This window comes from Leptodactylus fuscus, chromosome 5 (genome assembly GCF_031893055.1).
Source record: "Leptodactylus fuscus isolate aLepFus1 chromosome 5, aLepFus1.hap2, whole genome shotgun sequence".
Lineage (NCBI taxonomy): Eukaryota > Metazoa > Chordata > Amphibia > Anura > Leptodactylidae > Leptodactylus > Leptodactylus fuscus.
The window spans coordinates 191,740,944-191,756,884 of record NC_134269.1 but is presented as its reverse complement, the minus strand read 5'-3'; the positions used below and the strand labels follow the sequence as shown (position 1 = coordinate 191,756,884).

General features: G+C 43.0%; 1 protein-coding gene across 2 annotated transcripts in view; it reads left to right on the top strand.

The window, feature by feature from the left end:
* TCOF1 (treacle ribosome biogenesis factor 1) overlaps positions 1-15,941 on the top strand; it is a 37,771-nt gene that overhangs the window by 9,926 nt on the left and 11,904 nt on the right. The window contains exons 5-19 of one of the 2 annotated variants that reach the window (XM_075274948.1): positions 4,206-4,401; positions 5,444-5,502; positions 6,735-6,869; positions 7,871-7,987; positions 8,783-8,986; positions 9,099-9,218; positions 10,602-10,832; positions 11,069-11,224; positions 11,467-11,622; positions 11,876-12,040; positions 12,297-12,419; positions 13,156-13,323; positions 13,432-13,548; positions 14,329-14,466; positions 15,686-15,862. In XM_075274948.1, coding sequence (XP_075131049.1) covers positions 4,206-4,401; positions 5,444-5,502; positions 6,735-6,869; positions 7,871-7,987; positions 8,783-8,986; positions 9,099-9,218; positions 10,602-10,832; positions 11,069-11,224; positions 11,467-11,622; positions 11,876-12,040; positions 12,297-12,419; positions 13,156-13,323; positions 13,432-13,548; positions 14,329-14,466; positions 15,686-15,862 — 2,262 coding nt within the window. The remainder of the gene's footprint in view (positions 1-4,205; positions 4,402-5,443; positions 5,503-6,734; positions 6,870-7,870; positions 7,988-8,782; positions 8,987-9,098; positions 9,219-10,601; positions 10,833-11,068; positions 11,225-11,466; positions 11,623-11,875; positions 12,041-12,296; positions 12,420-13,155; positions 13,324-13,431; positions 13,549-14,328; positions 14,467-15,685; positions 15,863-15,941) is intronic. The other variant, XM_075274949.1, reaches the window with a different exon arrangement.

Sequence of the window (15,941 nt, the reverse complement as noted above, 5' to 3'; positions counted from 1 at the left end):
TCTAGGGTTTACAGAGAATGGTCCGAAAAAGAAAAAACATCCAGTGAGCGGCAGTTCTGTGGGCGGAAATGCGTTGTTGATGCCAGAGGTCAGAGGAGAATGGCCAGACTGGTTCGAGCTGATAGAAAGGCAACAGTGACTCAAATAGCCACCCGTTACAACCAAGGTAGCCAGAAGAGCATCTCTGAACGCATAGTACGTCGAACTTTGAGGCAGATGGGCTACAGCAGCAGAAGACCACACGAAATTGGACAATTGAAGATTGGAAAAACGTTGCCTGGTCTGATGAGTCTCGATTTCTGCTGCGACATTCGGATGGTAGGGTCAGAATTTGGCGTCAACAACATGAAAGCATGGATCCATCCTGCCTTGTATCAACGCTTCAGGCTGGTGGTGGTGGTGTCATGGTGTGGGGAATATTTTCTTGGCACTCTTTGGGCCCCTTGGTACCAATTGAGCATCGTTGCAACGCCAAAGCCTACCTGAGTATTGTTGCTGACCATGTCCATCCCTTTATGACCACAATGTACCCAACATCTGATGGCTACTTTCAGCAGGATAATGCGCCATGTCATAAAGCTGGAATCATCTCAGACTGGTTTCTCGAACATGACAATGAGTTCACTGTACTCCAATGGCCTCCACAGTCACCAGATCTCAATCCAATAGAGCATCTTTGGGATGTGGTGGAACGGGAGATTCGCATCATGGATGTGCAGCCGACAAATCTGCGGCAACTGTGTGATGCCATCATGTCAATATGGACCAAAATCTCTGAGGAATGCTTCCAGCACCTTGTTGTATCTATGCCACGAAGAATTGAGGCAGTTCTGAAGGCAAAAGGGGGTCCAAACCATTACTAGCATGGTGTACCTAATAAAGTGGCCGGTGAGTGTATATTTGCTGCTATGCAGGAGCACTGCCATACGGTCAGAGAGACTCTGCAATTCTCAGAGGACCACAATCCTTCTTCTCCAGAAGACATCTCCTTTCGCTGCAGTTGCCACTGTTTTCTGGCTTCCACCAATTTTGGAGCGTGGACCTGTCACAGTGGCAGATTAACGCCTTCCCGTCCCATGATGTATTATGTTATGGGTAGTATGGTGTTAATGTGAACTGTCTTAAATGTATGCTATTGCTTTAGCGACATCTCAGAACCTGTGCTGTTACTATAGGCAGCAAGCGTTAACTGTAACGGGCGCAAGCAGTGCTGTTTAACTCTTTAGATGCCGGAGTCAATTTTGATATAACTTCATCTAAGGTGCTTGACAAAGTTGATAGCCAGGCACTAGCCCTTTTAAAAGGGATACGATCTGAGATACTTTTTCACAAATGATCACTGGTACTATTCCGTTATCGGGCCAGCAGAGCTGTTCAGCACTAGTATCGGGACAGCAGCAAGCAAGGCCGCATACCCGCATCGCAGTACAGTTCCGGACAGCATCGCGCATCGCAGATGAGTTTGGGACAGCATCGGGTTCAGCAGCATTCACACACACACACAGCTAATTGTAAGTGGATATACTTTATTTCGTAATTGCCGGCAGAGATGCTCAGCACTAGTTATCGGGACAGCAGCAGCATCGTAGTGAGAGAAATGGACGTGTCGGGCTGTGTTATATAACTTGTCTTAAACAGGAGGCATGAAATTAGCGATCTCTTTTAACAAATCTGTGAACATTGTTTCTTTGGAATGATTTTGTCGCCACATAAATTCGGCTAAGTATGACTCCAGATGCTGGCGGGCTGTTCCGCGCTGTCTTTTATTGCGCCATTTAGCACTTCCCCACAAACGTTCCACATTTTGCGTGTGGCACTGAGTGTTTGGGTCAACAAAATTGTACTTGTGGTTCACTGTTAAATGGTCGTAGCCAGCAGCTTTTAAGTCTGTAGTATTATACCCCTTCCAGCAATCAGAGTATATTATACTCCCATCTGCCACGTTGGCTTTAATAGAAGCTATCAATGTTGTAGCTGATCTTTCTGGGACTGCAACAACAAAACACTCCTTAGTCTCACGGCACAATCCTCCAAAGATCCATTGTGGTGGCAGAACCCGGCCGCTGTTGTTTTTCCTTTTTGTAAAAAGGCTTTCATCCACCTCAACCACTTTGTTTAGGCCTCCTATTTTTGTAGAAGGTCGGGATATTAAGGCACTTGTACACACTTCGCGGAGGTAATTATTCCAATCTACGAAGGTGTTGTGATTCATCTTCAATTGCTGTTCACAAAACTCTACGGATGTCAGCTCTTGGCACCAACAATATATGAAACGGGCAGCCGTAAGAAAAGGAATGCGCGAGTTGGCAAACCAAGTTTGCGATCTCACACCCTTTTTTTCGTCACACGGACGTTTGCTGCACCGCCATTTTGGAGATGCTTTGGCCAAAAAACACATTTTCATCTGGTGGTTACGAACACAAAACCGGCTCTTATGGATCAGACCATTGGCTTGGAACAGTTCAATTGCTGATTTTTCATCTGCAGGTAAATCCCACAGCGTGTAATCCATCTGACAAAACTGCTGAGAACTGTGACTGAAACAATGGTGAGTACTGTGACTACAACTACGAACACACTAATTTGGCGCCCAATTTTTCTGTCAGCATCGGACCAGCCCGGCACGTCCATTTCTCTCACTACGATGCTGCTGCTGTCCCGATAACTAGTGCTGAGCATCTCTGCCGGCAATTACGAAATAAAGTATATCCACTTACAATTAGCTGTGTGTGTGTGTGTGTGTGTGTGAATGCTGCTGAACCCGATGCTGTCCCAAACTCATCTGCGATGCGCGATGCTGTCCGGAACTGTACTGCGATGCGGGTATGCGGCCTTGCTTGCTGCTGTCCCGATACTAGTGCTGAACAGCTCTGCTGGCCCGATAACGGAATAGTACCTGATCACTTTACCTGCAATGCCAAGTATTCAGTAGTGAAGACTGCAACTGCGTACCAGACAGGACTGTATGCATCTGCATTCAGTAAACTATTGTTAGTGTCTGTGTGTGTGTGTGTGTACATATATATATATATATATATAAATATATATATATATATATTCACACGCACACTCCTAATTTGTAATCATATCCCACTTTTGGAGATTAAGGCTTAATATTAGAGATGAGCGAGTAGTATTCGTTCGAATATTGCATCTTATTATAGTCTATGGGAAAAAAACGGGAACGTTGTTCCGGTTTCCATGGAAACCAAAGTTTGACACCTTGGATCCTCCAAGTTCCAGAAGTAGCAGGATGAGGAACACGAGGAGGTTTTTGCATTGAATTCAATGGAATTTTCTAGCGTGGTATACGACGGATACGAGTATTTGATCGAATAGTTGTATTCGATCAAATACTACTCGCTCATCTCTAGTTAACATGACATTTTTTTTTTATTTTTTTCCTTCTTCCCCCTCTTCCATGCATTTAGTATCAGTCCACTAAAAATTTGGGACTTATTTTTCCATACGTAGACCTTTTTACCCCCCCCCCCCCCCTCCACCACAACAACCATCCAGTATGATCCAGTTTAGATCTGTCCAGCCAGCTGCTGACTTTCCTCATCACTGAGTTTGTATTATTAAAATGCAGAGACACGGAAGAGAATGTGTCTGGATTTATTCTGTCGCTCAGGTCCATGAAGATGAGAAGTTGACGCGTCTCTGCCGGACCAGGAAGTCATTGTAGCTACATGTATCAGACTAGACACTGGGATTTTGGGGTCTGCTTGCCCTTCCCTGCACATGTCCTATCTTGCCTTACTGCAGTGCTACTACTTTATTAGAGGGTGAGGAGATGATGTTCTCAGCCTTGTCGGGAGAGGAACACACCCTATGTTCATTGCTTAATGAACCCAATGAGCAAGTGGTATGTGCTATCGATTTCTGCACCCGCAGACGTAGTCACTCCCAGATGTTTACCCCAAAGCAAAGGTGCATCTTTTGGAGAAGACTTAGTAGACTTTCAGTATTTGCAGATTTTCCCTACTTTCATGGCTTTTTTTTTTTTTTCCTCTTTAACGTTCAACTCAACTTCTCCTTGGCAAGGTTGTCTGGTTTTATGGATTCTTCTTTGCTGAATTTTTTTTGTTGTTGTTTGTCATAGAAGGATTAACCACTATTTATAATCAGGATCTTTGATTTACCATTTACTGACAAACCATGAACTGGTCTTAATATTTTTGTCTTGTGTGTCTTTGGACCAGGACTCAGCAAAACCTGCCACAGCAAAGAAAATGAATTCTGCTAAAAAGTCAAAAGCAAAGAGCACCCCCAAAATAGAAAGCTCCCCCATAACGGCGAAGCCGAGTACTGCGGAGACTCCTGCAGATGTGACGAAGAGCAACAGTGACTCTGACAGTGAGCAGGAGACGGTTCAACCGAAAGCTGCTGCGGTGCCAGGTAATAGATGGGGTGGGGGCACAAAATATATTTAGTGCGATATGTAGTATTTCTAATAATTTATAGTATTTATCTTGGATTGGAGCAATGTGGACCTTGAAGTCACAATTGCTTGATTAACCCCAATAATCCAGTTGCTTAGACTCTTAGGAGAGTCTTTTGGTTTTCTTGAGTTTTCTGTTGCAGTTTTTGTGCCAAGCCTGCAGCTGCAAAACATGCACCAAATCTTGTTATCTTGTGTGTAATGGATTTACTTTGCATTGGTAAAATTCTTCAGCATACGTTGATATTCTACAGATTTCCTGTCCGCTTTTCCATTTGGTTTCTGCTGCAGATAGTTCACTGCATTCAGATACGATTTTATACACTCCCACTTTGCTGCTTCTGTAAGCGTTGCAGGTTTTTTTACTTATGTTCTGTGTGGATATACCTATATTGTACATTCACACAGGAGATTTATTGGAGATATGTCTGTAACTGAAAATGTTCTTTACATCCAAATGGTATGATTCCTACAGACGCGATGCAGGGGAATGAATGCTCACACAATTTTCATAACAGATGTGAATATGCTCTAGTAGTTTGTTGGAACTTATGATCGGCTTTCTTATTAAAGGTACTTTTTTGTGCTCTGCTGGTCATGTGTCCAAAGAGGCTACAACCCTAGGGTAGTAGCTGCTTCCTCTCAGATTGTGAAATCTCCATCATTGCTCACATGGCCGCTCAGCCCTACTCAAATGAATGGGATTGAGCTGCAGTTCCAAGTTTGTAACTTTGCAATAGTTACCTTCCCTTTTCTGTTTAAGCTTTTTTTTTATTAATGTGCACCCATTCTTGAGGGGACCCCATGCATTACTTATAGGGCGACCAGATCTCCTGAAGCTGCAGCCCAATGTCACTCACATTATATGCATAGAGTACAGTACAGCTTCATTCTACATACGCCAGAAGCAGTGTTTTGTTTTGTCCTAGTAAGATCTTGCTGAAGTCACTAGAGACAAAAATGCAAATTTTATATTTTCATAATTCTCTTATCCTTCAGAAGCCCCTTCAAAGTCAACACCAGCAGCAAATCGAAAGAGGAAGAAATCAACCACTGAGGCAAGTAATGCAAAATGAGCAGTTCTTTTCCCATAGGTGCTTGATCTACTTGACCCTTGACAATTATCAGATCACAAAATGTTTCCCTGCTGGGACACCCAGTGATCAGTTATTGTCTGTGGGGAAACCTAGTTTGATATAGTGGTCACTGTCCCTGGACTTGCCACTGGAGAGCGACTCATAACTGTTCTCCCCTCTGTCAAAGAGATGAGGATTTTGAACAGAGGTTCTCCCTTCCCCCTTTCCTCTTAAAAACAGTGACTTGTACAAAAGGGTGGATTCACGTGTGGCATACTTTCATGGTGGGGAAAATTTCTGCTGTGGATATTTCCACTACAGAATTACTTGATGCTTGTGTATTTCTTCATGCACTTCAATTCTATGTGAAATTCTGTACCAAATGTTCCACAAAATCCCCAACAGCAATTCCACTTGCCGAAATTGCTGTGGTGTATTTTTGTCATGTGAATTTTCCCGTAGACCAAGTATTTTTATGCCCCTTCAGTGCTGTTAAATGACTTATTTTAAACCACTTTTAAATTTGCCTGCCACCTACAGTCTGGACAGAGGTACTGCATGTGTTTAAAGGGGTTTTTCCATCTCACTGTTTCAACTCTGCCTGTAATTCTTTTCATCTCTCTTCCTGTATATTTCCTCCCTCCCCTCCCTCTTGCCAAGCGGGTGGAGAAATCTAACTACATTTATACAGATCAGATAATATGCAGGTGCTTTCACAGAACGGACTCCATGTTATCTGTGTGTTTACATAGAGAGATAACAGACTTGGCTTTATCTGCAAACTGCAAGTAGCTGAACAATTGTCCTGCACTGAGTAAGTGACATCACTATCTCCCAGGTCCATGGTTATAGCAACGCTGTGTAAATAGTGTGGGGGGGGAGAGGAATAAGGTCACATAAAAGGAGAAGAAAGCAGAATTTCTAAAACAATATATTTAGGAAAAGTCTTCCATTTACATAAGCTTACATAGGATCCTTGAGATGGAACAACCCCTTTAAAGCCAAAGTCTGCTGAAAATTCAAGTATATTGGAATACACTGCAGATACCAAGGAGACTACAAAAAGTAATTAAAAGATAAAAAAAACCTACGCCTTTTACGTTAGGAGGATTCTTGTGACTAGAGGCTTGTGTATATAGTATTCCTCTATACATTTCTTAGATGGCTGGTCACATATCTTGCTGCATTGTAATATGGCTTCTCATATCTTTTAGGAAAAGAATGTATCTGCTAAATCCACTCCTGCAGCTGCCACTCCGAAAGCCTCGAATGGGAAAGCTACAGTGAAAAAGGACATCACTGACAGTTCTGATGACTCTGATAGTGATGAAACTGACATTGAGAAACAGGTGAGGATATATCTAAAGGATACAGGAGGTGGGCACAAAGAACAATGCTTAATTTTTGGAGGATCCTCCAAAAATTACTAATAGATTATCAATCAGCTGATGTCCCCAATCGTACGTAAGCCGTGCAGTAACCTGGAAGAAAGTGAATTCCCCTGCAGAGCTGAAATTAAGTATTATATGTGCTTATTGCAGTCTATGGCCTGTCTTTGGAATCTTTACCAATATGTCTTTGTATTCCCAAACTGTGTTTACTTGAGTTGTGGTTGGAGGGCAGAAGGAGAGATGTATGCAGAATGGATTGACTATAGGGGCAGCCATTCAGGGGCTTGGATATTCCCTGTGCAATATGGCATAAAATTGGCCAGGACATATCAAAATGTAATGGTTTCACCTTAAAGCTTAATATATAAGATCCTGGTTAAGAGCCCAGGGGCCCCTGACCCAACTTCTCACAGTACATCTGCAGTAAAAATAAAATATTCCAAATCGATTATAATAGGGAATATTGAACTGCATGAAATTACTGCGTGCTTTTAATATAGTCACTGTCCCAGTGCTGTCTAGAGGGTTTATCTTTGCAGGGGGCATATAATTTGTCTCAGATGGGTTCGTGAAAAAGGGAGCGGTGATGTATTGGGTCTTGCACACAGTGCAAGTTGCTGTTGCCATCATTGTTAGTAGACCAAGCTATTGAATGGAGGCTCACATAGAAACTGGAATATGTAAGGAAAGCGCAGTGTCGGGCATATGTGCAGATGTAGCATTAAAAGTGAACAAAAGTTAAAGCACTGTAACTTAAAGGTGTTGTTGCTGCACACACACTCTTTTTTTCATCTACTTGATAGGGGATAAATGACCTCAGCTATCATGGGATCAGAAAGGCCCTGTGAATCCTTCCTGTGAAAGAAACACAAGTGAACCGCTTTTCAAACCCATATACGATGTATGCAAATACATTAGACCTTTTCAATATTTAGTCACATCTTCATATCTCTCTGTAGCTAACGGCTGTAACTCCATCCAAGCAAAATGCAGAAACCCCCTCCACTGTGACACAAGCTAAAGAGGATAGTTCAGAGAGCAGCGATTCAGAAAGCGAGCAGGAAATGGAGACACAGGTAAAGATCTTTGGCCTTGTACGATGTACTGATAAATGTGAGGTTCACCGCTGGGGGTCCCGAACGACTGTTAAGCAGACTGCTAACACAGCTGAGCAATTGCACATGGGCTCCGGTGGACCCCATTGACTATAATGGGGTCTGTCAAGGTGTCCACTGTCTTCAATCTGAAAGCGGCAGAGAGAAAAGTGCTCTGTTCAGGACATTTCTAACTATTTTTGGCAGTTTCTGTGACTGTTCTATGGAGACTCCAGCTCCGATATGAACCCAGCCAGATCTGTATCTTCTGTGTATTAGCTGTGTCATTCATAGAATACTTTCTGTAAGGATTGATCCCTACAAATTACCTCTAAACAGTCTCACAATAATTAACAGAGCCGGGGTGCACATTTCTGACCACTGCCTCTGTTCAGACGTGAACACTAACTTTTGGAAGAAATTGCCAGAACCTCCTGCTCCTCTGGTAAATTCAACAATGCCATGACGGAAAGGGAAAGTCTATAACTAAAGCTGCATGACAGATCCATTAGGCTCTGTAGGGTCCAATAGGAGATGAGATTGATCTTACACCAGTTGTCAAATTTAGCAGAATCCATTAGAGAAACCAGTGTATGGTAAGTGGCATAGAGCCCCGTAGGAGTCAATGGTGCACCTTTGTGTCGGTATAACTAGAGGAGTCATGTTCATTTTCAACTTTACTCTTGCGTTTTTGTGGTTTTAAACTTCTACTCTTTAAATGTAAAAAAGGATTTTTTTTTTATATATATATATTGCTAATCTTTACTAACTTAACAGACGGTACCAAGCCCAGCAGCACCTCAAGTGAAGGCCAGCACGCCTTCAGCCAAGACCATAGCAGCTCAGTTAAAGGCTACAAAGGGGAAGCCTGTAACCAAAACTACAGACGTAACCCCAGCGTCCCTGGGCAGTGGTTCAGTACAGAAGGCTCCTACCAGTACTGAAGAAGATAGTAGTGAGGATTCTGACAGCGACAATGAGGTAACACTCCCCATTAGCTATTTCCTGACTTCCAGACAGTTTTTCACAGACCAGAGTTTTATGTTGTCATCCATTGGATTGTCTAAATTTATCTGTCTTCATTTATTTGCAGTTGGTGCCACCAACGCCAATCCTTGCAGCTCAGAGCAGTATCCAGGCATCAAACCAGACTGAGACCGATGACAGTTCAGCAAGTAGTGAGGCAGAAACTGAAGAGGAACCTATAGGACAGGTATGTGATGTTGTGGGTAATATGTTTGATTAATAAGGACCGTCAACATTATGTTCCAGACACATTCAGCAAAACTGACAAACTCAGGGCTGTACTCGTAGTGTGCACTGAGTGACATGGCTGAAGGCCTTGCAAAACTGGACGGCTAGTTTTCTCTGTAGAGTTTGGTTATGTACAGGACAAATGGAACATTTTCTAGTGGCCGCTTATTGCAGTGGCTTTGCAACAATTCTGTGATGAAAATGGCTGATATTTTAGGCTGCTGCTATTTTAGTCTTAACTACCTGAATTTGTGCTTGAAAAAAAACCCATGGCTTATGTATTGTATGTTAGAGACTCTGTACACCTCATCCCAGAAGGCACTCTTAGCAGGAAATGGACAAATGGACAGGGTTTATTAGGGATTGGGACAGGGAAGAATTCCTCAATGTGCTCTAAAATGGACACACTAATATACTGGTAAGTTAGATAAGTGTCTAGATAGACCTGATTTGTCTGGAATCAGCCTCTGTGATAACTTTTGTGCATCTTTAGACCATCTAGTCTAATAGTCCATTCTTAGGGTAAGTTCAGACGGTGTTTTTCGGACTGGAATTTGAGGTGGAGGCCGCCTCAGGTTCTGATCCAAAAAACGGGCAGCCACGACTGAATGCTGTTGCACTGCACCGAATGTGCCTGGTCAGGAGGGAGAAGTATCTTCAGGCCGAATCGTGAGGCGAAACGGCCCGAGGAATGAACATCTCACTTCTTTTTCCGGGATGGAGCTGATTTATCATTAGTTACTTGCCAGCTAATTGGTTTACAATGAATAAAGGCACAATTTTTTTATTGCTAATCAGAGTTTTGGCTTGCAAGCTACTTTCCTCACAGGGGGCCTGGCAGGGTCCATTGCTTCAGATTTCTTCTTAACACCAGTTTTCTGGTATAAGTGATGACAGAAATCTTTGTCACTAGATTTCTCTTTGGGCTCACAGATGCCAGGGGATGCACCTGATTTATGACAAGACCTACATTAGGCGCAAATGGCGCTGGGGCAGGGACCATCGGCTTCATCGTGGAAAACATTGGTCTTGATATGTCTCCCTATGAATTTTTTTTGGAAGATTTACAGCTTCATTAACATTTACATAAGATTACCTCTGTGAACAACAAAGAAAAATACTTAGAGGAATATTAATGGAAATGGATACGAAGGAGAACAGTTAGCAAAATGGCAACCAGTCTAACTTCACCTCCTTTTTCAGAGGCAGTCTTGGAAGTGCGGGTGTTGTGGGCAACTCCTGCGCTTTGTGTCTGTCTTGATGTATCTGCTGCACCTTCACCACCACCCCTCCCCCAACACTTTCTAATTTTTTTCATTTCCTTATTGTCCTATTGGAGCAGAAGATGCCAGGGCCGGAGGTTGCAGCTTCACCAAGCAAAATAGATTCGCCAGTGACTGAGGCTGTGACTATGTCACAGGCCGAGCCAGCTAGTGATGGTGACAATGCCATTACAGATACAGTCGTTACTGTTGTGTCCAAGAATGGCGCCTCACTAGGGCAAACCCAGTGCCTTGCCAAAACAGAAGTTTCTAAGGCCAGTGATTCCTCAGACAGTGAGAAGGAGGCAGAGGTAACAGCATTGTGTGTGTTGGCATTAACCCAGCGTCCATACAAGAGATGGGACAATTTCCTACCCTTGTAATTGCTGTAACCGACTTTATGTACTAGTTATGGTACTAGATGTGTCTCACAAAGCTTTAGTACACTAGTTACGGCAGGCCTTGTACATGTCTCTGTGGATTTCCTGGAGTAGTTCTGTCACTAAAATGATTCACATTTTTTTACTTTATTCTTTTTGTCTTGCAGAATCAGAAGTCTGCTCTATCACCAAAGAAAGGGGCAAATCTTTCTGCTCTTGGAAAATCTGTTAGCTCTCCGGCTTCCAAGCCAAGTCCAGCCGTGCCAGCATTGGCTGAAAACTCAGAATCTAGTGATTCCTCAGACAGTGAGAAGGAGCCAGAGGTAACAGCGTTGTGTGTGTTGTCATTGGCATTAACCCAGCGTCCATACAAGAGATGGGACAATTTCCTACCCTTGTAATTGCTGTAACCGACTTTATGTACTAGTTATGGTACTAGATGTGTCTCACTAAGCTTTAGTACACTAGTTACGGCAGGCCTTGTACATGTCTCTGTGGATTTCCTGGAGTAGTTCTGTCACTAGAATGATTCACATTTTTTTACTTTATTCTTTTTGTCTTGCAGAATCAGAAGTCTGCTCTATCACCAAAGAAAGGGGCAAATCTTTCTGCTCTTGGAAAATCTGTTAGCTCTCCGGCTTCCAAGCCAAGTCCAGCCGTGCCAGCATTGGCGGAAAACTCAGAATCTAGTGATTCTTCAGACAGTGAGAAGGAGCCAGAGGTAACAGCGTTGTGTGTGTTGTCATTGGCATTAACCCAGTGTCCATACAAGAGATGGGGCATTTTCCTACCCTTGCAATTGCTGTAACCGCCCTTTTTTTTTTTTTTTTTTTTTTTTCCTTTTTTGGTACTAGTTATGGTACCAGATGTGTCTCACAAAGCTTTAGTACACTAGTTACGGTGGGCCTTGTTACATGTCTCCATGGGTTGCGTGGAGTAGTTCTGTTACTACAATGGTTCACTTTGTCTTGCAGAATCAGACGACTGCTCTATCACCAAAGAAAGGGGCAAATCTTGCTGCTCTTGGAAAGCCTGTTAGCTCTCAGGCTTCCAAGCCAAGTCCAGCCGTGCCAGCATTGGAGGAAGCCTCCGAATCTAGTGATGGCTCTGAAAGTGAATCTGAGGAAGAGGAACCCAAGGTAAAAATGACTTGTATAGTCCAACTGCTAGGACCCACTTCTTGGGGTCTGTATCAAGATGTCTACCTTTTCCTGTTGTTGCTGCCTATGCTGGACGACTTGTCTCTGAGAAGCATAAAGAGAGCCTGTGCCCAGCCTAAATGATGTCCCTGCTTTTTTTTTTTTTCTTTTCTTTCTCGTCACTGTATTCTACTAGAATGACATACACAGAACTATATAGAACTAATTAATATATATGTACAATTAATTTCAACAGAAAGTGTCAGATGTGACCACACCAGTAGCAAGTGCTAAACAGCCATTGACCCCCTTAACCGCTCCTGACGATGACACATCAGAAACGGATGACTCTGATAGCTACGAGGATGTGCAGGCCAAGGTATTAACAGATGGAAACAAACAACAGGTCCCTATTAGAGATGAACAAACACTATTCGAAAAAGGCGTTTCAAATAGCACGCTCCCATAGAAATGAATGGAAGCCGTGTGCCGGCTACGTCCATTCATTTCTATGGGATCGTGCTATTTGAAACGTCTGTTTCGAATAGTGTTCGTTCATCTCTAGTCCCTATATATGAAATATGCAGCCATGTATGAATTAGAAACCTACTCTCCATGAATTTCACAAAAGTAACTTAATCATCATCCTTTAAATAGAGTCTGACGGATTTCTGGTATAATGCAAAAGTCTATAGCACTGATGACTATAGATACACTAGTGCTCCATTCAGATGAGAACACTTCTACCCCATGCACACGACAGTGTGCTTCCGATGTGGGGCTGAGTCTGCAGAGCAATGCTCTCAAATTATACTCTGAGTGACAACAGAATGCATTCATTTTATGCGTTCACATCTATAGGGGCTTCCGGTTTATTTTGTTCCGTTGGAACGTATTGGACGACCCTCATGGTCGTGTGTATGGGGCTTTATCCCTGCTCTTGTGACTAGTGGGGGTGATTCAGCAAACACCCTTATCTGTCCTAAGCTGTTATGTGACATCCCCCTTTAAAGGGTTCTCTGTGATGAGGACCGATTTATTATCAGGCATGTATCGATTTCATGTGTTCAATACATTTCACTAAAGACAACTTGTTGTTCACTTATATTTACCAGAATAAAATCACTCCTAAGGTAACGCCAAGTGTGAAAACGGCATCCAAAGGTGCCAAATCGCCTTCGACACTGAGCAATTGGATAACCAAAGGAAAAGCTGGAACCCCACTACCTGCAGCTGACAGCTCAGAAACTGAGGACTCTGATAGTGATGATCCACTTGCCAAGGTATTACTACTTCAACGCTGTGACGTGCCGTACATGTCTTCACCACCATACACAAATTTATTAAAATGAGCAACCAAATTAATTTAAAGGGGTTTACTTTTACTACAGGTACCAACGCCAGCAGTACCTGCTACAAAGGGGAAAGCAACTAAACCTACAAATGTGACACCAGTTACCAAGAGGGCGGCTGTTGAGAGCAGTGATGAGTTGGCAACTAACAACCAGGTAAATTTCCATGTTTGCGACCAGCTTAATAAACATTTCATTAACCACTTCTAGACCACCCCTGGGTATATATGTCCAAATTGTGGCTCTCTGGTTCTGTTATATACCTTACATAGTACAGCTGCAGAAGCGGGGAGCTGGCTGTTACTACAGCCTGAGCTCCTCTAGAGAACACATGGATATGGGAGCCGCCATGATGAGGCTACCCTCTAACCGGCGAACAGACTGAGAGATGCTGGGTCTTATACGACTCGTTTCAGCTCTGCCATAATGGGCAGGAGTTTGCATTCCTCCTGTAACTGGGGCTATATATTTCAACCCAAGTACCAGTGAAAATCGGCCCCCCGACCAAAAAAGTGTTCAGATGCCCCAAAAGTCTATAATGATCATATGGGAGTAAAAATTGGAGTAATCCAAATGATAAAAATGTTAAACTTTCAACCCCGAAAGCTGGTCTGGTCCTGAACCTACCGAAATTGGCCTGATACTGGTTAAGTGGTTGATATGCACCAGATCCAGCCACTGTGATCCCTGATTGATTGATATATTGAGTACTGATTTCTGAGGCAACCAAGCTGGAAATAAACTTAATTCATTGGATACTATATACTTGGATTTTTAATAAAATTGCGATGTCAAATGAGCAGGCACAGTAAATATTGGGGGTCAAATCTGTTAGATCAACCCCTCTGAGCCCTGTTGGTACATCACTCTGAAAAGTGTATTTTATGTTGTGTTTTAGTCCCTGAAGATTATAATTGATCTATTTCTTCATTCTAGCCTAGATCAGCTGTAAAAACTTCTCATCCAGTCATAACTTCCCCATCAGTTAAACCACCTACAGCAGCCGTAGCGCATGTTCCCGACTCAGATGCTGACTCTGAAAGCAGCGACTCCTCCGACTCAGAAGAGAAAGCTGTAAGTTAACCCTCTGTATAACCCCCTTTTGTGCATCAATGGAAATGATGCAACTTTGCAATTCTATCTTTATTAAAAATTAAATAAATTCTGGATTAGCAGGTCCAATACAGACTACACTATATGGAGGAAAGTACTGGTCCTCAGCTTTGATTCATTGAGTTCAGGTGTTTCATTTTGTCCCTTTGCAAAAGGTGGTTGGTCAGTCTTAAAGGGCTATTCCCACCTTGGCCTTTATGGTTATATCCACAGATTATTCTGTAAATAACTGATAGATGTGTCACAAGACGTGGTGCCCTGGATGTTTGGAGTGAAAGGAGGGAGGGTCATTTGTGTTCTGGTTTCTCCATTCACAGGACTTCCAAAAATGGTCAGTGCTGCTGGTTTGGCGTTTTTTTGGAAGTCCTGCTTGCTCCGTCATGCTTCTGGTAATCATGTGTTCCTTGGTTTAAAGAGGACCTCTCACGTCCTCATCGATGTGCATTATTATATACCACTAGAAACCTAACAGAGCACTGAATTTAGTGCATAGACTGACTTCACAATATGCGCTCCCCTGGGCTTGAGATATCTAGGCTGTTCATTTCTGTGCTGATATCTTCCACTGTCAGAAGGACAAGGCCGCCTAGCACAGCAGTGATGACCTGAAACTTCCAGCCTCGGGGTTGCATACAAGGAAAGGCAACTGTCCGCTTTTTAGAGGTATATAATGTGGCACATCGATGATTAGGTGAAAGGTCCACTTTAAATAGACACAAATACAGACTGTTAATATGCTTGAGACTTTCTGACATCTGCCATACATGTACAACAAATGTTGAAAGTCCAAACCCAGCCCCTTCATCTCGCGCTCCCTGACATGGGGCAATCGACATCAAAATTCTATAGGTTTGATGGCATTCCTCTGAATCATCACGGTAGGGTTTTGGGATAGACTTGACGGGCCAGTCTCTTCATCCAACCACATCCATGTTACATCTTTGATCAGAGACACTTAACCCCTCAGATGTCCTAGTCAGATGGGACCACAGCACCTGAGTTGTTCCACTTCACTTGTTAACAGCAAACAGTCAGGAGCAATGACTTGTCATATGGGTTTGACGGCCCAAGTACATACTCAGATACTGAGCTTTGCTAGATGCTACTTTGATAATATAACAAAAGATAGTGTAAATGCTGTGATTGACCATTATCTAAATCTTGCTGGATTTCACATCAGAAAACAGATGTGACTGCTTCAGCGAAACACCGGTCTACGCCTGTTCCTGTGTTGACGTCCACTCCGTTTCTATCCACTCCGGCCAAGGGTAAAGCTGGGTTGCCTGCAAAGAATATAAAGTCAGAGAAGATGGGTCAAGTATCAGACGCAGAAGCGAGAGAAGAGAAAACTAAGCAGGTATATGGGTATTCGGTAGTATGGTATCTAGGATCACTTGACTTTTTTGGTTTCCAATTTAACAAATTGTGTGACTACT